The sequence below is a fragment of the Osmerus eperlanus genome, chromosome 22, assembly GCF_963692335.1.
Source record: "Osmerus eperlanus chromosome 22, fOsmEpe2.1, whole genome shotgun sequence".
Classification (NCBI taxonomy): Eukaryota; Metazoa; Chordata; class Actinopteri; order Osmeriformes; family Osmeridae; genus Osmerus; species Osmerus eperlanus.
Window position 1 is genome coordinate 7,528,331 of NC_085039.1, and position 21,572 is coordinate 7,549,902.

At 46.5% G+C, this 21,572-nt stretch overlaps 3 protein-coding genes across 6 annotated transcripts; 1 reads left to right on the forward strand and 2 right to left on the reverse strand.

Annotated features, from left to right (window-relative positions):
* Positions 1-3,480: 3,480 nt before the first annotated feature.
* On the reverse strand, positions 3,481-10,032 carry LOC134009013 (protein Wiz-like). Of its 3 annotated transcripts, none has more exons than XM_062448644.1 (10): positions 9,880-10,032; positions 9,303-9,376; positions 8,556-9,080; positions 7,694-8,080; positions 7,072-7,518; positions 6,299-6,661; positions 5,603-5,823; positions 5,031-5,268; positions 4,771-4,963; positions 3,481-4,578 (listed from the first exon to the last, which is right to left on the reverse strand). In XM_062448644.1, exons 2-10 carry the CDS (start codon positions 9,325-9,327, stop codon positions 4,365-4,367), a joined length of 2,613 nt encoding a protein of 870 aa, XP_062304628.1. In that variant the 5' UTR covers positions 9,328-9,376; positions 9,880-10,032; the 3' UTR covers positions 3,481-4,364. The 3 variants fall into 3 exon arrangements, with proteins under 3 accessions (XP_062304628.1, XP_062304627.1, XP_062304629.1); XM_062448643.1 differs by having other exon boundaries at positions 9,303-9,382; XM_062448645.1 differs by having other exon boundaries at positions 4,771-4,936; positions 9,303-9,382; positions 9,880-10,028.
* A 97-nt stretch (positions 10,033-10,129) lies between these two features.
* On the forward strand, positions 10,130-14,009 carry prdx2 (peroxiredoxin 2). The gene is made up of 6 exons (XM_062448649.1): positions 10,130-10,263; positions 11,306-11,423; positions 11,781-11,934; positions 12,605-12,727; positions 13,080-13,210; positions 13,497-14,009. The coding sequence occupies exons 2-6, from the start codon at positions 11,321-11,323 to the stop codon at positions 13,577-13,579; spliced, it is 594 nt and encodes a 197-aa protein (XP_062304633.1). The 5' UTR covers positions 10,130-10,263; positions 11,306-11,320; the 3' UTR covers positions 13,580-14,009.
* Positions 14,010-14,971: 962 nt separating this feature from the next.
* junba (JunB proto-oncogene, AP-1 transcription factor subunit a) lies at positions 14,972-16,725 on the reverse strand. 2 transcript variants are annotated; one of them, XM_062448648.1, is made up of 2 exons: positions 16,567-16,725; positions 14,972-16,310 (listed from the first exon to the last, which is right to left on the reverse strand). In XM_062448648.1, exon 2 carries the CDS (start codon positions 16,270-16,272, stop codon positions 15,388-15,390), a length of 885 nt encoding a protein of 294 aa, XP_062304632.1. In that variant the 5' UTR covers positions 16,273-16,310; positions 16,567-16,725; the 3' UTR covers positions 14,972-15,387. The 2 variants fall into 2 exon arrangements, with proteins under 2 accessions (XP_062304632.1, XP_062304631.1); XM_062448647.1 differs by having other exon boundaries at positions 14,972-16,724.
* Between the last annotated feature and the right edge of the window lie 4,847 nt (positions 16,726-21,572).

A 21,572-nucleotide genomic window follows, 5' to 3' on the forward strand; every position in this document is an offset into this window, starting at 1 on the left:
CGGGGCAGGCAACCTGAGACAGACCTCATATCCTGTAGGTATTACAGTACCAAGTACCAAGGCTTTAGACTGTTACATTACGAACAAGGTTAGCTTACCCCCAAGAGTTGTTTGCATTTTACAAGCTCTACTACAGTATAGAATTAGTAAATCAAATAAAATTCTAACATATTCATTGGGGTGGGGTGGGTGGGTTGTTCATATTAATAAATTATAAGGAAGGATTATACCAAATTATGTAATTTCGTCATTTCCATGGACATTGAGTTCAGTTTACTTAGACATTGATACACTACTAAGAATCTTCCTTTGTGTTTTTCTGTGCCTGTTTCTTCAAGCTTTGGTTCTTCAACAAAAACATGGCTCTATTGAGCCAGTATGTGTCTTTGTTTGTTATGTAACATATCCAAAAGGCTAACGATAAAAACAAATAAACATACAGTATGTAATCTCATCTCCGGCAGTAATTGTTTCCGATGACCCCACTTTTTACTGTCCATCTGGTATTGAGAAACATGAGAGGAGACATTTCTTTAGACTATCGAGAAATGCAAACAGGAACCAGGACCAGGCAGATAGAATCCATCCTTTGAGACTGATTACAAAGCCACAGACCGTGTGAGAAATCAGAGTGTTGCCAAGAAATCCAGAGACATTTTATAAATCACACCAGGAAATATGACAGTTAAGACCCAGTGTCTTAAAACCTGAGGTGAGGGGGTGAAGAACGAATCCTACTCCATTTCTTCCAACACAGATGAGCTCGCACAAGCACTCAATTACACAAATATGGAGACCCACACACACAGTCCCAAACCACAGATTGTCACTCAACAGATGTTATTGGCTTTGCACAACGGCCTCGCTGCCGTTGTCAAAAGGGACAAGATAGTTCCACACAGATGCTCGTCATAGTGCAAGTCCAGACTCACAGAATCACTTTCCTGGACTTCGGCAACAGACCTTTGATACGGTTGCTAAAAATACCCCTATCATACTGTACAACAGCCGTCTAGATATTACTATCCAACCCCATGTGTCATCACGGCAGATGATTAGAGGGTTGTGGCAGGTGAATGGCTCCAGTGATTCCTCTCTTCCTCGTCCAAACACTCAAGCGGTCAATGTTAGGTCTCCTTGATTAGGATTACATACAAATGGAACTATGTGGAAGGCTAAGAACCCAGACGTATGATTTTTTGGTCAGACTCTAAGAGAACATCTTTGATTGCGATATAGAGTACCAAGATGTATGAGATCAAATTATTAATTACCTGGCACCCTCAATGATGTATGGTGCCTTTGGTTTGTGGGTGCATTAGATATTGAAGGGCTGCAGACATACTTAAGAGTTTTTGGAAATACCTGTGATGGACCACCATGAATGTAGAACTCCTAAAACCACAAAGTAGCCACAAACACAGGATTAGAGAGTAGAGACCCAATGTCGACAGTGGTGAATGGCCTACAGAACTATCTAGAAGTCTCAGTCAACTCCTTCCAGGGGCGCCGGCATGGAGAATTGGGACATGAAAGAGGAGTCAGGTGGCAGAGCGGTGAGGGAATCGGGCTAGTAATCCGAAGGTTGCCAGTTCGATTCCCGGTCATGCCAAATGACGTTGTGTCCTTGGGCAAGGCACTTCACCCTACTTGCCTCGGGGGAATGTCCCTGTACTTACTGTAAGTCGCTCTGGATAAGAGCGTCTGCTAAATGACTAAATGTAATGTAATGAAAGAGTCCCCTGTTCAAATACAGTCATTGAACCGTCAGTCATCATTGAGAGAGCCGTGAACCTTTCCATCTGTCCGCCCAGAAATGGCTGCTTCCAGATAGACAGACAAAAAAAGCAATGATTCATCTGCCGGATGCTCTCGGCAGACTAACCGCTCTCTCTCCCTCTCCCTCTTCCTCCCTTCGCCTTCATTTCCAGCCCCTTGAGTGGGCCTCACAAGTGCTTAACGGCAAAACGGCATTCACAGAAACGGTCGGGTCCAGGAATATGGAATTAGCGGCCTTTAAAAGGGATCGCTCGGGCCTCTGAGGTTTTTTAAACGGGGCGGTGAGAAGAGGTCCTCGGGGAACGTCGGCGCGGGCCTCGCCGTCTGGGAAGTAGGAACGGAGGGAGAGAGAGAGAGAGGCAGAGGTGGGCTCATGCTAAATCGATTCTAGAAGCGACCGCGTTTTCAAATAAGACAGGCGGAGCGTGACGACTGTATGGAAGCCCGTAAGTGATCTTGTTCTCAGGTCTCTCGCTCCCGTCTCTGACTCACCTCCCTGGTCGCTCCCTCGCCACTACACCACAAAGAGTCCATCAGCGTCTGGTTAATGTACTGTACATGAAGCACCAAACGTGTCGATAGGGACAGGCATTTATGACTCGCATTCGTGTTGGTGGAGGCCTTTTGGCCATCTATTACACTTATTTACTGTGAATGATTCAACTGAAACACTTTTACCACCAGCAAATCTATTTAGTTACCCCAATGTGAATGCAAATTCTATAAAACATCATTATCTAGCCTTCATTACCACAGCTAAATCAAGTTTCGCAACCTGCCCTCAAGTAGCAAGACAATAAAATGGCCGCCTAAGGTTTCTAATGTTGTTTATGTGCTGGAGGACTGCTGGGTAAGCTAGAAAACTAAAACCTGCCACTTTAACCGCCTTTTCTCCCTCAGTATCTCGGAAAGATTGATGAACCCAGTTGGGCTCAGTCTAATGAAGTAAGGATGTGAGGGATAAGACTGCAGCACATAGAAGAGGCCACACTTCTTGATTTACACAGACGGTAGTGCTGGTGACGTGAGACCACTGTGAGGAAAGGCCCACTTGGAAAATACACACTCTGGGTGTTTGTATGCAGAGGATATGTAGACATTGGTCCATGCTTAGAAACTAACGAAGATTGAGTAGGAGAAAAGCCCAGTTATTCTCTCGCATTGGTTAAGATTGACATTGTTTGGCCTAAAAGGCCCCCTGTTTGACTTTACAAGGATGTTTGAAGCCATCGAAGCACATTCTGGAATGATCTCCATTATACACCGTCTGGTTAGGGGCTTGGGTAAGGTGCTGTCAATCATCAGTATTATACTGACATTCCACAGACATAACAGGAATGAAAGTTTCAGCATTCAACACTAGGGTCTTAGGTTGAAAAGTGGCTCAACTCTAGACATAGGACCAACAGTAGAACACAGATGAGGTTTTGGGGAGAGGAAAAGAGAATTACAGGGTTTGGCTTCTCTGGGGTAACAATAGAGAAAGGTGGTCGTTCAGAAAGAATTTTGAGAAAGTGTAAGTGGTGGATTCAGACATTTGAAGGTCTGCTTTTGTCTCGTTTGTTTATAAGGAAATGGCGTTGTGGTTTTTGTTTGTTTAGCAACCTAAATGTGAGGACGCAAGAGCTGTAATTCACACCTTGAATGACACAGCATCCGGTCGTTAACATCCTACTTTATAGAACATGAACTGAAATTACATGTTGTAAAATATCCACTCTTTATTTCCCAAGCTAATTAGATAACATTTAAAAGACATAAAATCCTAAAAAAGCTGATTACAAACTTCTGTAGAGTAATGAAAATAATCCAACACTTTACATCCTTCTGGGAATCCAGTATGTTTTACAGTTTCATAATAGCAGGTTTCTGAGAAGCAGTCCATGGCAACAGTAATGTAGTCAACGACCATGATAGACTGCATTACACTTCTATGGACCATCACCATATAATTTCACTCACTACTGCATATTGAAATTGCTCTATTCAAATTCATTAATGCATTACATGATTACCACCCCCCCCCCCCAAAGTGCAATATCAGCTAAATAAAAAAAGTTAAGGAATGCACTCTTGCTACGCAACGGTGCACTTTTGGATACAGTTGAAAACTGTTGTAAAAACATTACCATTGTGACCACGGAACTTCATTCCTGAGTGTTCGTTAGTGGAGGTGCCCTATTATGTCTCAGGTATGCCCCCTAATGGAGTTATGGAGGTACTACAGGAGGTTCTACAGCAAAACAAATAGGCCCTACGGTGATTTATGTGTTATCAAGTATTTTGAGTATTATTATTTTTTTTGCTGTAACTTCAATTAAAAAGTGATATCTTCAGGAAAACATGATAGATATGATAGAGTGCACAATAATTTAAGAGGATGATTTAAGTGAATTCCTTCACACAGCTAGCCCTGTTTTCCACCAGTTTACAGTAGATACTCTCTTCCTGAGAAGGTTTGAGAGAGCCAACACTAAAATCAATCAGTTTCAGTGGAAAATCATCGTCTTTTCAGAATGAAAAGTTAGGAGTGACAACGTTAGTGGTGGCCTCTGTCCCCACATCGTGCCAGGAGGCCATGGGTTCTAGACGGTCAGAGGGCCCAGGAGGACCGGGGACAAGGTGGATGGGATGGGGGAAGAGACCGGGACCAGGCCCGTGACCATGGGCTGGGGGTCCTGGCTGGGCGTGGGGGGCGGGGAGGGCTTGTTGTAGCTCAGGTCCAGGATGTGCTTCTGGAGGTGCCGGATCCAGTCCTCCTGGACCGAGCGAGGCCCGTGGAACACCTCCTCGCAGAACCTTCCGGACAGGGTGTGAAAGAGGGTTCCGTTTAGTATCTATTGATATGATCCTTCACTTGAATCACTGGGTGTGTAGAAATGATGTGTTGTAAGTCGACCACAGGTTATAAAGGTTTCAAAGCTTCTGGAAGTTACCTCTGTGTTAAGTGTACTCTGATCTCTGAGTGGAGAGATGAAGGCCCAGACTAACCTGCACTTGAGGGAGTAGACTTTGCCCACCAACTTGACCAGGGGGGAGAGAGGGGGCCTAGGCAGCAGGGCGGGGATGTTTCCTGACCGAGAGGGCTGCTGGGAATTGGAGTCCCCTTCTCCGTCCTCCGTGTGGACGGGCGTCTTAAGAGGACGCCGGTCAAAACCTGGAGATTGGAGAAAAAAAGAATGTACTGGAGATCAAGTTTGTCAGTGTCAGTTTGTGTGGGTGTGTGTTTGTGCGCGTGTGTCCACTCTCACCTCTAGGCGAGCGCACGTTGAGGTCACCCCGGCCGGTCTGCATTTGGTTGTGTGTCAGTGTGTGCTTGTGGCCCATGTGTGTGTTGTGGGAACGCTCCTGGGAGGCTTTGGACGACCCCGCAGCGACCCCCGCCACCTCCCGGCCTGCCCGGCGCCCCAGCTGAAGCCCCACGGCCTTCTGGGAACCCGAGGGTACAGACTCGGATTTCATCGACGGAGGAGGGAGGTGGGCCAGCCTCTGGAGAAGGGAGGAAAAAAGGGTTCGAAAGAAGGATTCATCCACATGCAGTACGTCATGCCTTTGAGGCTGAATATGTACCGCAGTTCAAATGCGGTTTATTTTACCTCAGAGTTTGCACTGTGCAAATTATACAGCACCGTGCCTAAAGTCTGAGGCACAATTAAAACATTTACAAATGAAGCATAAACACAGAAGACCAAAATATAAATATGTGCGATACAACATTCATGTCCAAAAAAATCTTGGGAATTCTACACTGCTCTGTGTTTTTTATTAGTAATTTCCAGTCCCTCGTGTCCGTTGGAACCTGAAGCGACCAGCGAGGCCTCACCTTCTTGATGTACAGGTCTCCCACGCGGTAGCGCCGGGTGATCTCCGCCACCTTGGCCGGCTCCCTCTGGATCCACTGGGTGAGGATCTCGATGGGGGAGCCCTTCACGCCCTCGCCCTTCTCCACCACGCCCAGCTGCCGCAGGTGGGCGCGTGCGTGGCTGGCCAGCGCCTTGCGGTTCTCAAAGTCGAAGCCGCACAGCTCGCAGCACGCGTCCGCCGCTGTTTGGGGGGCAAGGAGAGAAAAGGGAGGTTTAATGCTTGGTAGGTGACAAGTAGAGTGGGGGAAGGAGGTTGAGAGTTGATGATTTGATGCTATTTGGAAGGGGGGTGATAAGAGATGGATATAGCCCAGTACGGGATAGGTGTAGCTAATGGTAGACCATCTGACTGCAGATCAAGGGGTGGCAGGTTCAAATCCCCCCCTGTACATCTTTTGTTAGGTCATACATCTATGCTGTTAATTCGGACAATCCAAGTCCATGTACAGTTCTTAGTTTTATACATTTTTTAAGATACTTCCTACTTTGTTTGGTCCCTTGGTTACATATCATAAACACCTATGTAGGTCAGACATGTTGTTGAGGGTCAGCCGCCTTAAATCACTCGATATCTGACACTACTGCTACGGCTGCTACGATCTGCAAATAGAAGCGCTAACACCTCTAGCTTTACACTAGCGTTTAGCGCAGCTTACCAGCATGGGAGGCCGAGCTTTTATCCGGAGAGGGCTTCTCCTTGAGGGAGAAGTCTAGGGGAGGGGTGATCGTCTTGGGGGAAGGCCGCTCCAAGGAGAGCCCGTCTGGGGACCTTTTGGGAACCTGGGGGGCCCACGAGGCCTGGATCCAGGCCGGGCCGGGGCCGCCGTGGACGGGCTCCCTCTTGACGTCCCCCTTCAGCATGACCTCCTGGAGGGTGTCGATGGGAGACTCGTTGAGGGACCAGGTGACGCCCAGCTGGCGGAGGTGGGAGCGAGCGTGACAGGAGAGGGCCTTGCGGCTGTCGAAGAACTGGCCGCAGAACTCGCAGGGGATTATGGGGATGGCCGACAGGTCGGAGGCTGAGCGTACAGAGGAGGAACAGAGAGAGACAGAGAGAGACAAAGGAGAGAAAGAGTGAGAAAGTAGAGAGAGAGAGAGAGAGAGAGAGAGAGAGAGAGAGAGAGAGAGAGAGAGAGAGAGAGAGAGAGAGAGAGAGAGAGACAGAGACAGAGAGAGTAAAGAGAGGTTTTGGAAGAGATGAGCGGAGAAGGGATAGGAATGAGTGTCAAAATAATAGCTAGTTGTCATTTAAGAGGTGGGAAAACAATGATTTGATGCAGCGTTGGTTGAAATGGAACATTTCAAAGGAACGGTTTAAATGGAACATTTCAAAGAAAAGAATGAAAAAAATCATCTAAAAAAAACAGAATGATAACCACAGAGTTTGGAAAAATGCCTTGTCTACAGCTACAGCTGAGACTTCCTGTACCTGAGGTATTGAGGGACTGAGTGCTACCAGAAGGGCTTGACCACCGCTGAGAGGGAGAGACAGTCTTGCAACCCTCCAGCTCATCCAGAGTCCCGACATCAGACACCTGGACTTCCACAGGCTCAGGTTTGGGCACGGCTAGCCTGGAGCCTTTCTTCGCCCGGGGCCCGCGGACCTCAGTTCTGGGGGGGCCCTCAGGGGACCCAACCGGGGTAGGGGCCGGAGCAGGCGCCGGGGAGCTAGCTTTAGCGCCGACGGGGTTCGCGGCTGCTAACACGCCGCTGCTGACTAGCTGTTGGACGGTGTCGATGGCGGAGGCTTTCCCCAGGAGGTCAGTGACGCCCAGCTGGCGAAGGTGGGAGCGTGAGTGGCTGGCCAGGCCCTTGCGGTTCTCAAACTCCTCCCCGCAGAGGATGCAGGTGAAGACCTTGGCTGGTGCTGCAGTGCCTGAGAAAACGACAGAGAACGAGATTTGAATCAACTTGTATTTGACTGCATCTATCGTTTCTACGTTTTCAGACGCTCGTTCCAACTGTATAGAACTGGACTCATTTGACTTTGTGTCGAAAAATGCAGCTCGTTCAGTAAGTGCAGTTTTTGAACCACTTATATTCGTACTCACCAGAACTAAACATGTAGTCGTGCGCGAGGCCTCCATCCATCCCAGAGAGCTTGGGCCGTTTCCGCGTCGGCGGCAGAGGGGACGAGGGCGACCCTTTGGGCGTGGCGCCTTGTCCCGCGGGCGACGAACCCGAGGGCCGTTTCACCGACGACTTCGTGGGCGTGTGCTGGTTCGGGGCGTCCTGCTTCCCGCCACTGCCTATCGGCTTGAGGTCCTCGGCGTCCATGATCTGGTGCAGGAGCTCTATGGGCCCGCCCCTGGTCTCCGTGTTCTCCGTGACGCCAAACTGGCGCAGGTGGGCACGGGCGTGGCTGGCGAGGCCCTTGCGCGTCTCGTACCAGGCGCCGCACAGCTGGCACACGTGCACCTCGTCGTTGCTGTTCATGGCTGCGGTACGGAGTAAGGGGGTGGTGGGGGGGGGGGGGGGGGGGGGTAAGAACATTTGTTGTCAGGCTAGGGTCTTTCATACATATGTAAACAGAGGTGTAATGGAAGGACGTACGTACTGTACAGCACTGTGCAACCGTCTTAGGCGCCAAATATTTCCTTCGGGAATATTCTCATCAGTATTCATTTTTTTTGTCTTTTGTATTTGTGCGGCGGTGTAAAGTGTCATTTTTGTCTTTTCACTTCATTATTTCTCAAAGCATTTTTTCATGTGTATTTGTGCCCAAGACTTTTGCACAGTACTGTGTGTACTATATAGTATGTACAAACTGATATGTACAAGTTAGTTATTTATGTAACTCGTATTATATATGTGCCACTGAGTGACAACAGGGCTTCAACAATTTAGACACGAACCAAACACTATTCCCAGGAGAACGGAGAGGACCCCTATGTGGTTGTGGCTGTGACTTACCCAAGGTGAGGGGCGCGTCGGTCTCCTGTGGAGCCCAGAGTGGCTTGGCAGAGGGAGTGGACGTCCTAGGGACCGTGATTTTGGCTTCCAGGGCCTTGATTGGCAGAGAGGGGAGGAGGAAGGGGGAGACAGAGCTGGGCGGGGGATTGGCCTTCGTGGCGGGCGGCGAGGAGGTGGGCGGAGATCCTTTCAGTGCTGCGGCCACCGGGGAACCCTGAGAAGCCGTTTTTGGTTTCGGCGGCGTCGCGACTTTCGCCACGGGCTTGGAGGAAGAGGAGGAGCGTTTTTCCTTGGCCGTGACTTTCTTCGTCGAGGTGGTCGCGGACAAGGGAGGTGTGAGGAGATGGTCGGGGAGGGAGCCATCTCGCTCCTGGACGATGCGGTAGAGGAGGCTGATGGGAGCGCCGCTCGTCTCCGACAGGGTCACTCCCAGCTGGCGCAGGTGCAGGCGGGCGTGGCTGGAGAGGCCGCGGCGGGACTCGAAGTAGGTCCCGCACACCTCACACATGACCGGGCCCGAAGACGCTTTGAGACGGGTTGAAAGTACAGAGAAACAGGACATCAAGGAACCTGTCACGGGCTCAGTGCAATGTTTACGCTGCAGAACGTGCACGTTTCATAAAAACATGATCATCTTGTTTTATAATCTTTCAATTATAAACCTCAATCGTTCATTCATAAACCTCACCATTCTGTTGAGGTTTGTCTATGTATAGATCTATGCCACGCCCACAGTGGAGCTCTCACCTTTAGTGTCCGTGGCTGTGGACATCTTGTTGGGTTTGATTCCAGGTTTGAAGATAGACCTGTCCTAATACTTACTGTTCCTTTCAACATCAGAGAGAAAACAAAGTATTAATCACTAGGGTAACAGTAACTTCAGCGTCTGACGTATTAAATGACAGTGAGTTAAGGGAGTCCTGTAGTTTGAATGCATTTTTGAAAGGACTGAAGCTTCTATCATTTCCATCACACTGGCCTCAAGACTTCCTGAAAGAACAGTCACAGACAACATGCTCCATTCTAGCTAACCTAGCTAAACAAGAGATATTACGCTATTTGCAACAGCATGATGTTCCATTTAATCACACGTTTAAATTAGTTATCTATGCATTTTGTATGTTGTTTTCTAGTCAGCTTGTGCAAGTATAGCTAGCTACAGTTGCTAGACTATGACATTAGCTAGCTAGTTAGCTAACGTTGGTCAAATAAGCGCTTATCGCTGCACTGGACAATACTGTTGGACTACAGCTAACTGCTGCAAGATGTATATGCCTTCTATCTTAATGAATAATCTATATGTACAGAATATGTACAAACTCACGGAATATGGAATATTGTTTTCTTGATATGCCAGTTTTGATAGTTTGATAACACAAAACACCACCGACTCAAAAGTACTTCCGGATCACAACTTTGATACAATCCACAATGGAAGCTAAACAAAGGTTTCTGCCAATATTTCTTAATAAAATCAATCCGTAAATAAAACTCAATTGTCACTGAATCTTAAAAAGTTTAGAAAGATTTAGAAAACAAAATGTTCTTCTCATTTTAGCTTTAGTACAACTTTTATTTTGAAATCAAGTGTAGGGGATTTATTTTCCACTTCTCTCTTCTGCTTGCCTTTTCTACCACTCACGCGCAGCCGTCTCTCCTGACTGCAGCTGAACTCATATTTCCAAACTACACTTCAGTCCTTAAAAACGTATGTATATTTTATATGTGTCTATTCCGTCCGTTTGGCGTTGGATTTTCAGTGATATCATATGCATGCTTGCGTTTTTCAAAAGTCTTCGCTTTTGGTCAAGTTGTGTGCAGTGCACCAAACAAAAGAAATCGGATAGCACCTAGCTAATGTTAGCTGTTGTAGCCAGTGAAGTAGGACAAATCCTTCTCCTCCCCTCTTTTGACTGGGGCCTCTTTCTAGATAGCTACATCGTTCTTTGCCCCTTTGTCACATATTGTGCTAGACGGTATAGATGACGTGTGGCAGTTTATTTTTATGGCTTAGCTCGCTAACTATCTGCAAAGGAATTGCATTGACTGTGTTTAATGGGAAATTCCTGCAGTACAAGTAGCAATTGTCATACATTCGTTGCATGTATACACAGTCGCGCGTGCAAACTGACTGTAAAGAGTACATTGCAATGTCACGCGGCCTGTGTCTCAGATTGAATCAAAGGAATCCCATTCAGTTGTACTTATTTTTATGAGACAGGTTTATTAGGATACTGGGCCATCCAGTTATCTGCTGTGCTCATATGGCGAAACTGCCAACGGGAAGGTTGCTACCTCGGGTTATAAAGAATGGTAAAAGTCTGGAGGATGCGGAATTTAGATTTTGATATGAACTTGCACTTCACATCTCCCTCTTATGCAAGCCTCTTGTAACAAAAACCTTTGTTCCCTTCCCAACCCCCTGAACAACTGACTGGCATGTGACCAGGCTTGGTTTGCCTCACTGACCCGGCTTTGTGCTAATACTCTTATCAAATACATCTATCAGCCTAGAAGGCCAAAGGCTAAGAATGTTTTTAAACGGTACAAGGACATTCATTTACGGCCATGTGCATGCAGCCATTCATTTAGGTTTAAAGTACCTTTTCAAGCGATCTAATCGATTTGACGAAAAACTGGGGCTTAGTTTGAACTGGCTATTGACAGACTCCTCCCACGGGTAGTGTTGAAGTTCATATTTGTAGCTGTGCATGGACTGTTCTGTTGACTTAAATATCTGTCTTTGCCAGTGAGCCACCGTAACCATGTCTTCGGGAAATGCCAAGATTGGCCAGGCTGCCCCGCAGTTCAAAGCCACGGCCGTCGTGGACGGACAGTTCAAAGACATTCAGCTGTCCGACTACAAAGGTGAGGAGAGTCATTCTCGTTCATGTCCGTCACTTTGCTTGGGCAACAGTTGGCACTCGTAATACGATTGCATGCAGCTTCATGCAAATCTGCCTACTTTACAAGGACTGCAATATTGCGTAACCAGTTGTGCGTGGAAAGATTCTTGTATCGGACCCTTCAGTTTAGGATTGATGGCCACGTGCATTCCACTGTATGTTTCACGTGTGCGTTGGACATCTCCTTTGACTGTCCAGTTTTTGGAATTGTAACATACTCAGAACCCCTTTCTCCCCAACGCTCTTTCATTCACCCCCCCTTTCTCTCTCCTTCTGTCATGCTCCCTCTCTCTCGCCATCTCTGCATCTCCTCCTCTAGGGAAGTACGTGGTGTTCTTCTTCTACCCCCTGGACTTCACCTTTGTCTGCCCTACCGAGATCGTGGCCTTCAGCGACAGGGCCGCGGACTTCCGCAAGATTGGCTGCGAGGTCATCGCCGCCTCCACAGACTCCCACTTCAGTCACCTGGCATGGTGAGTTCTGGGATTTGGAGTCAGCCATGGCAGAATTGGGAAAGGATGACGAAATACAGCTTTCCGTTTTTCGTGGACAGTTTATAAACGTTCTATTTATTTTACAATTTCAAATTCTTTAAAAAAATGTAAATATTGACTTGTGATTGGTTAAGACCTGTCTAGACCGTGTTTGTAGGTCACGCCCACTCATGCCGTGTCTTCTGTTGCTCTGCACAAGGGTGATAAGACACTGGCCTGATATCGGTCATAACGGTCACCGTGGTCTTTCCAACTTGCTTTCTAGAAACATCCTCGACCATGAGGTCACTGAAGATTTCATAAGAGTGTATTTGTAGGCATTGGAAGCTGTATATATAGCTGATGCTCTATTATTACCTGAAGAATTTCAGCTCCAACAATGTTGCTAATGAAGAGGACATTTGGGCCTCTTATGGTAATTTATATTAAGTACACAGTCTAAGACCAAGTGTAGAACTGCCTAGTCATGGATCAGATGGGATCTGCGGACACACTGCAAAATTCAACTCGCTCCAAACTGTCGACGACAGTCAAATTTCTGTCATCAAGTCTAATTTCACCTGCATCAGCCTTTATGAGCAGCAACGGGGGTTTAAACGTGCAGCCTGTTGTAACACGTGCTATAATCGTCGTGTCCGCCTTCTCTTAGGATCAACACACCCAGGAAACAGGGTGGCCTGGGCCCCATGAGCATCCCCCTGGTGGCCGACCTCACCCAGTCCATCTCCAGGGACTATGGCGTGCTGAAGGAGGAGGACGGAATCGCATATAGGTCAGTGGCGACGTGGGTGCGTGGGTGCGGGATTACGGGTGTGATCACGCACTCACAACGTTGCAGTGAAAACAGCCACCACCCTTAACCTACTCGGGTGAGGTGACTCCAAAACACAGGCGCTGACGTGTCCTGCTTCTCTCTCTCTCTCTCCCTCTCTCTCCCTCTTTATCTCTGTCACTCTTTCTTTCTCTCACCCCCCCTCTCCACCTCTCTCCCTCTTTCTTTATCTGTCACTCTCTCCCTCCCTCTTTCTCTCACCCCCCTCCCTCTCCTCCTCCCTTTTTCTCTCTCTCTCTCTCTCTCTCTCTCTCTCTCTCTCTCTCTCTATCCATCCCTCGTCCCTCCTTAGGGGTCTGTTTGTGATTGACGACAAGGGCATCCTGAGGCAGATCACCATCAACGACCTGCCCGTCGGTCGCTCCGTGGACGAGACCCTGCGCCTGGTCCAGGCCTTCCAGCACACCGACAAATACGGAGAGGGTGAGTGGGCCCCGGGGAGGGGAGCTCCGCAGTTGGATTGGTCAAGACGCATCGGTGGGCCAGTATGTTTTTGTGGGACAGGTGGAGTCACCTGGATGATTGACAGATCACACGTCCTATTAAATGACTGCTTTGTGTCCTTGTATGCTGCCTGCGTTTTTTGGGGGATTGTGGTCAAATGTCCCATGATTACTACCTCATCCTACTCTTTGGTGTTCTAACTGTTTTGGGCTTGATGGAATCCGTTTGTGTCAGTCGCTCATGGCCCCTCCCCTTTTCTGTGCAGTGTGCCCCGCTGGCTGGAAGCCAGGAAGTGACACCATCGTCCCCGACGTACAGAAGAGCAAGGAGTTCTTCTCCAAACAGTAAAAACCTCAAAGCCTCTCACTCTCGGAAATGTCATCCTAGCACTTAACCTTCAGATGGGAGTTCCTCTCACCCCTCTACCAACCTACTCAGCAGTCTTGGCGTCCAACGAACCACACACACTTGCATGTTTTTGTTTTGTTGAGTGAATCTCTTAACTGCTCTTGGTGTCGTTCCAACTTTAAATCTCTGTGTGAATGATGAGCTACTGGTGGAAAGAAAAAAAATGATATAGTCCCAAGCACTGAAATGTATTTGTCAGTTTTCTTTTCTTTTTTCTTTTTTAAATATTACAACGAAAGTATTTTGTACCTCGGAATTGTTAACTGAATCAGTTTACCATCACATGATTACCACCGTGAAAATTATTTACCTTTAGAACATGTTGGCCGTGTTTGGTGTCTGACAAATAAACCAAGTTGAAGGAACCGAATTGAAGGATTTGTGCTTTGTCATTAAGCTGATTAAATATTGTCCACTAGGTGGAGCTACAGCATTTATTGAGATTTATGGATTGGATGACTACGTTTATACTGGGGTTTTGGCTTGTCAGTGCATGATCTTCATAGGCATTCTTGTTACACGTCCTTTCTATGTAATCGGCAAGCAACCTTGTTATTTATACATGCTTGACTAAATGGCAGCCCATTTCAGTTACATTTCTAGATATCTCGGATAAAACGTCCACCAGGCTTTTAGTCAATTTTACGCTGCAGTTTGTTTTGTTGAGATGTTACACTGGCTGAGTTGGAATGTCCGTTTGTCTATTTGTTAACTATTTGCTGATGATTTACTTTTCATATTGTTATCCTCAGAAAATCATCAATGGCACTGTTTCAGCGTTATTTTCATTTTAACTGGCAGCTTCAACACCATATGTTTTGCCTCTGGAAATTCTGGCTTATGAAGTTCTATTTTTATCTTCGTTATAATTCTCAGAGCAGTTGTTATGGGAACTTAAAAGCGGCCTTGAGTGTTTGGGGAAACTCCCCAAACTGTAATAGACTCTTGACAAACCCATTTATTCACCGGCATACTATTCGTAGATATATACCGCTGTTTGACTGGCAATGTGGGTGGGGGTTCCCGGAAATCTTTCCTTCGAATGACGTACGACAAAAAGAAAAGCCCATATATGGACATACGTCTGTACGTCAGTACGGGAAACAACCAACGCGGATACGTCTCCGACGTCAAGGCCCGCTTCTGTTGTAACATCAGTGTAGGCAACATTAAAATTGCTGGAAAGATAACTGATTAAAATGCGTGGGTTCCTCAGCTATTATGTAAACAGTCCTGTTTCTTTTAAGTGGGCGAAACTAAAGCTGAAGTTTGAAACAGTTACCTATATCCATTTCAAATCGGGCAGAAAAGAAAAAGACTGCGCATAGCCTATATATTTAAACGTATTTACTTAATATATATATAATATATATACTGTACAAGTACAAAAAGACATGATCAGGATCAACCTGACACACAAAATAACTTACAATGGAATGTATCACGGTTGACAATTGTCAAAGTAAAATTGTAAACAGGCAAAGCCAACGAGATGACACTTCAACTAATAAAAATGTACCGAGTGTTCTTATGGTTTTCATGGTTTCTACTATTTATGGAAAGGAAACCATAACCAATCTCATTCCCCAATGCAAAGATAACAAAACTCATATTTTCAACATGAAAACACTTAGATGTTAGTCTACATTGATAGCCTAATGATTTCTGTCCCAGTGCTGTAGATGTTTCTTTCTTCCCCCCCCCCCCACCCCTCTCCCCCCTTTTCCAGTGTTAATTGTCCATTGTCATTAATAAGACTTGATCTTGGACGTAATCATCAGTTGACAGCCGCTGTTGACATGTGTCATTACTTTTTGTTTGAGTTGGGCCACCTGCTCGCGCAGGACTGAAGCGGTGTTCGATAGCCCTGCATTGTCCGTCTTGAGCCCTTTCACCTTGTCTTCAAGACGTGAGATGCGCTCCAGCTTGCGCCGCCGGCACTTGGTCGCAGCTAGCCGGTTCCTCAGCCTCTTACGCTCAGCCTTGATACGCTCCTGGTTCTCCATGTTGATTGGTGACATGGGTGGGGAACCATCGCTGCTCTGCATATCAGGAACGGTCTGTGGCTCCTCTTTCATTCCGCCAAAGCGCTGTGTGTGCAGACTTGCTCCGGACAAAGGGTGCTGGAAGTGGTGGGAGGCGTGTGCAGCGGCTTGGTGGTGCTGGTACTGATGGGGCAGGTAGCTGATGGTGGCGGAGGGGTAGCTGGATGCGGAGGTCAAGTTAGTGTTCGGAGTGCAGCTGTTTAGGGTGGTGTACTCAAGGTGCTCCGGCTGCATGGATGACCCAAAGACCGAGGAGGCCACCGGGCATGTGGACGCCCCGCCGTTTCCGATGGACACGTTTGGCGGTGGCATCTGGTTCATCTTGTGGAGGTCGTCCAGTGCTTTGACGAAACCGTCAGCGAAGCCCTCTTGCTCCTCTGTGATTCCCCTACTGTAGAAATACTGGCCAGGAGTTGGTGTTGTAGTGATGACCCCGTTGCTGTTTTGGATGATCAGTCGCTCCAGTTCCGGAGAGGCAAGTTTGAGCGACCCAACGTCTGCGTTCCCAGCCGGATAGAATTCGCTCTCTGCGCGCAGTTGAGATTTGATGTTTTGGTTTCGATATGACTCGGCGAAGTTCAAGTTCATGTTCTGCTTGAGGAGCTTGTAGTCGTGCAGGGCAGCGCCTGAATGACCATAAGCAGAGAGAAACGTGTCGTCATGATAAAAAGGCTGTTCCATTATTGTGGACATTATTCAAAGCAGACAGTAAGAAGCGAGGCTGAAAATATGATGGACACTGCGATGTCTTCAGTGTCGTAGGGCTAGCCCTTTAGTTTGTCTTTTCCAGCACCAAAAGTCCCGCTGTTGCCTACTTTATGTTGAAGCCCAAAGTTATCAAAAACAGAGCAAAACTTCCAAAATAGTAGAACTCTACTGTACCAAGGAAATAGACGTCGTGTTTGTCTTGACTGTCCTGTCAGTGATGTCCGTTGACTATTCTTAGAGGATGTATTATTCCACACAGTGTCGGGAATGTCTTTGAGCACTGACAGCTAGTCCCTTGTTGAAGTGCTACTCGTGTGTTCTGCCTTTTCATGCGCTACGGTCTGCTTTATACAGGCTCTCTTCTGCTTCAGCGATTGGTTGGCTCTTATTCCACGCCCCGAGAAGTAATGACGGTGTTGCCAGGAACCTAGGCGGTAGTAAACAGTGTGGGGAGAGAGGAAAGTTAAGTAGATAATATGGTGTAACAATATAGGTTCTGCGTCAAACACCGAAGTTTCGTATTTATTTCACCATGTTCCAACCACTAGCCAATAGCAAACTCAGCAAAATATATTAGACTATTACATATTCACTTGTGGCCCATAGAAGTGTCATTAAATATGGTTCTTTACATGGAAAACAATTTTTCTGCCTTCCATCCCTAAAATGAAGTTTATCACACAAGAATGGTTCTATACCGTGAGAAAAGTGACGTTGCATCAAATGTTAAAGTCACGTAAATATATTTATTTTAGATTAAGAACAACGGTCATTGTCCCTCTCCGTTTGCTTCGATAGCCATGGGTTCTATCCAGGATCTATTTGGACTTATTGATAAGGCCGGACTGAGTCATACATTTATAACAGTCCATATATGGTTATCCTGGCGCATCAGTTCCTCTGTGTGTGAAAAGCGGGAAGCCAATCCCATTTTGGAGCGCTTCCAGGATCACGCCTCCGAGCACGGAGAGGTGGGGTAGTAGGTCCTGCTACTCCCTCGCTCCTGCAGGCAGAAGAGTGGGCGGTTGAGAGGCAAATGTGGCACTATAGTGCGATGAATCCAGAATAACCCGTCCTGACCAAAAATAACAATCCGACAGCATGACATGAATACGTGAAAAGGCTGAATTGACCCACTTTTTCAACATCTCCTTCCACTTTTCTTCCCACACTGTTTACGCACGGAGACTTAAAGTTAGAACCTAATGCACTACGTTGTGAGTGCAAGCCCTGTAAGTGCCCATAGAAACCATGTTGGCATAAATAAATAAACAACTTCACCTGAGGCAAGGTGTTGGGGGGGGGGGGGAGACTCCCTGCGCACACCTGGTTTGATAGAAGAGAAAGACGTTTCTGTCTCCTTTGTATGATAATAACCTCTGAATCACTAGCATTCATAGCAAGGCATCCACCCACGCGCTCCCCTCTCCTCCTTCGACTTCCAACCTTACCCATTCCCCCGGGTGGATGTTATCATAGTCTATACCTGCCTGTTACGGGGGAAAGTTTTCCTCCAGCATCAGTTTATTTTCAATATCCCCTGTTGCCTAAGCAAGACAGGATTTTTAAGCATCCTCACTGCAGTGCTGTAGTTCAGCTTTACTGTTATTCTCTTACTCCCGATTGTGAGTAATGCAACTCTAAACCAAATGTAATATTGCACATGTAGGCCTACTGACAATAATACCTGAAATACATTTATGCCTAACCCAAAGCCGCTCATTTCATGGAAGCTTTACACAATTGCATGGACAGCACATTTTGATGTGTTTAGACATTAGGTCATATTTAGATATTTAGAACTATATAGGACATTCTTTAATTTCGGTGTGGTTTCATGACTTGCATGTTTTTCATGTGAATTCTCTGGACACAAATTATTCCTGTCTATTGTTTTCTATTGCTCTCTTCCACAGCTAATAATTGAGTCTGCATTTCACACGAGAGAATTCTCGCAACAGTTGGTTGAGACGACCCTTCTAGAAGGTTTTCTCGTTCATTTTGAATGGTCACATACAAGCTACATCAGCACTCACCCCAACCTCATCCTCCTGACCTCATATCCACCCTCCTCTGCTGCTGACTAAACTTCAGAGGGTGATGCACAAACCGACTGCTCTGTCTCGAGTAGGTCTCTGACCTCATTACAAGGTCTACATTGTTGAAAGATCAATGAGAGGACCACCCCCCCAACCCCATTTGATGTGGTTTGCTGTCATTTTGGTATTTACTTCTGACAGGATAAAAAAATGTCTGTATTGTAATTAGTCAACACTTAATAGATCATGATTGAGTATGTTTAGCACAGAGGGTGTTTGTAATGCTGTAAGTCGCAATATCTTCACTACCCTATAGGGAACTATTCAAAATGTGTTGTGCCTTCCACATTTTCTTGGACTGATTTGGTGATTTTGTTTCAGATAAATCGTCAGTGCTTCATAACAATGTTAATTTAAGAAAATCTATACTGACAATATGTGTACATAATGTCGTCTTGCATTCATTTACATATGGACACACTCACATCTTCTAAAAATACTATGCCATACACATATGTTCGCACATTGACGACATACATGTGCCACACGTACACACATACGCACACACTTTTCAGCTCATACAGACGATTTTCATCATTCTCGTTGAAGGGAAGGGTAATGTGGCTTGACAGATTTAATTTGGTTTTCCAGAAGGTGAAAGAAAGGAAGGAAATGGAAGGAAAGACGAAAGAAGGGATGAAGGACTGGAGAAAAAGAGCAGTATGGCAGAGCCCATGGGTGCAATCAACCACGGGGGGTGAGCATGATGCCTTTGGCGATGCTGTGGGAGGGGCCAGTTTGAACCTGTTGGCTCATGGGGCACTGGGCAACCAAGGCCCCTAGCAGGCCAGCACAGAGAGAGGGAGAGAGAATGAGAAAGAAAGAAAGAAAGAAAGGGAGTCAGGTGGCTAAGCAGTTAGGGAGTCGGGCTATTATTCAGAAGGTTTCCGGTTCGATTCCTGGTCGAGCCAAAATGACACTGTGTCCTTGGGCAAGGCACTTCACCCTAACTTGCTTCGGGGGGAATGTCCCTGTACTTACTGTAAGTCGCTCTGGATAAGAGCGTCTGCTAAATGACTAAATGTAAATGTAAAGAAAGAAAGAGAAAGCTAGAATGAGAGAGAGAATGAGAGGTGCACGGGGAGGGATTGGGAAGAGAGAGAAAGGGAGAGGAGAGGGTGAGGTATAGGGAGATAAAAAGATAGAATGACATGAACAGAGAGACATGCAGGCAGAGAGAGAGAGAGAGAGAGGTGAACAGCAAGTGCAAAGTCGAGGAGAAATATGGAATGAGGCCAATATGTGGGAGTGGTAGAAGCTTCAGGTCAATAGTGAAGGTGAAAAGACAAACGAATGTACTAGCAAAGTATAAACAAAAGCAAATGAATACAGAGTAATTATACATTATTGATCTATTTACACTATTTTAGGCTTTAGGGCCCATCTACTGTTATGTGTAGAGCAGAGCTTGCAAGGTGCACGTATGTCGTGGACAGAATTGTATCTTAATTCTGTTGATGTGAGAGTCAAATATTTATATTTACTGTGCATTGACCTACTTGGTTCAAGTCCACGTGACTGTTCTCTGTCCGTTCGCTATAATTAGTTCTGTTACTTAAAAGTTGAGTGCTCAGTTAGGAAAGGGCAAAACAATAAGCAGCCTAAAGGTGTATGATGCTTCTGTGGCCTTCACGCACGGTGAGTTCAACTCCCTCTTTTCTGCCTCCCTCCTTTCTGCCTCCATCCCCCCCTCCCTCCCTCTAAACCCTTATACAGGCGACTGCCGAGCACTTAACACTGGCCAGCGTGGCTAAATGAACCGCGAAGATTGTCCCTGTGCATGTCTTCTTGGGCAAGGTCTTCTGCGGTCGAAGCGCGGTGAACCAGAAGCGGCCTGTAGGTGCGGTGAGTCAGGTAGCAGTGTCTGCCGGGGCAAAGCGCAAACTGTCCCCGCGAGGCGAAACAACTCGCTCCCTTCCTAACTCCACAAATTAAGTCGGGAGGGGGGAGGCTTGTTAGTCAGTCCCTATAGTGCGCGAGGGTCACTAGAATTAGCAGACAACAGCTTTTTCGTAACCCCCCCTCTCTTCTCATTTCCTCCGCGAAACCGTCCATCCCCATCTCCAAACCCCCTTCCTTCCCCTGTCGTTATCTGGCCGCCCGTGGGAAAAAAAGGACTCGCCTTGTGTACGTAATCGCTATAATGAAGGCGCACTTAATCGCCATATCCTCGTTCATAGCTCCAAGATAGTGCTAAGGAGCCTTGTAGCGGTGCGAGACCTTTAGCACAAGACAGAAAGCATTGCTGGGGCCAAATGAGCGTGGCAGGAAAAGACGGTCGGCCTAACTGTCTCCTCAGGCAGACAAAACGCATATGGAGCCGTCCTTACCACTTCCCCTTCATCTCCACGGGCGACTAAACTCCCAGTCGCTCTAACAATCTGAAAAAAAGGCTAAAAGTCGGAAGTGCAGGATTTATAATTTGATTTGGTCTGATTTTCCAGACTAATTTGATTTAATTAGGCTTAATTTTGGCATTCAGCCCATTCCTAATAGATTAATGGTTTTTTGGAATAATATGTTTATGCTTCTTAATTTGCATGGAAATTCGGTGTATGGGTGGTTATCGCTTTTTGTTGAATTAGGTTTTACTTACCTTAAAGATCCTTTGTGCACTGGCATCCTTTGTATTCCAGACAATGTTTATTATTTCATTATTTAATACGTTCCTGGGGTGCAGAGTGGGCTACAATGGTGTGGAAGGTCAAAGGTCGTTCAGAGACAAGAACCTAGTGGTCTGCTAAAAACATGACTAGGACCCAGAGTAACAGGCCCTGTTCACAAATTAACACAGCGATTCACATTTATTAACACTTGTTAATTAACCTACACCTTTGGAAAATTTGGAATTCATTGAATTCTTAATTAATAAACCCCAATCCTGGTCAATGGGTTGTTACTCCTACAAGGTCACTGACAGGTCACTGAGTGAAAAAGGAGGAGAGAGAGGATGACTGTTAGAGCTGAGTAAGAAGCTATTACACACACACTCTTCTTTAAAACACTCCCAAACATTCCATATTCCATACACACACACTCAATTATGTACACACACTAGGCTAAACATCTGACGTGTGTTGA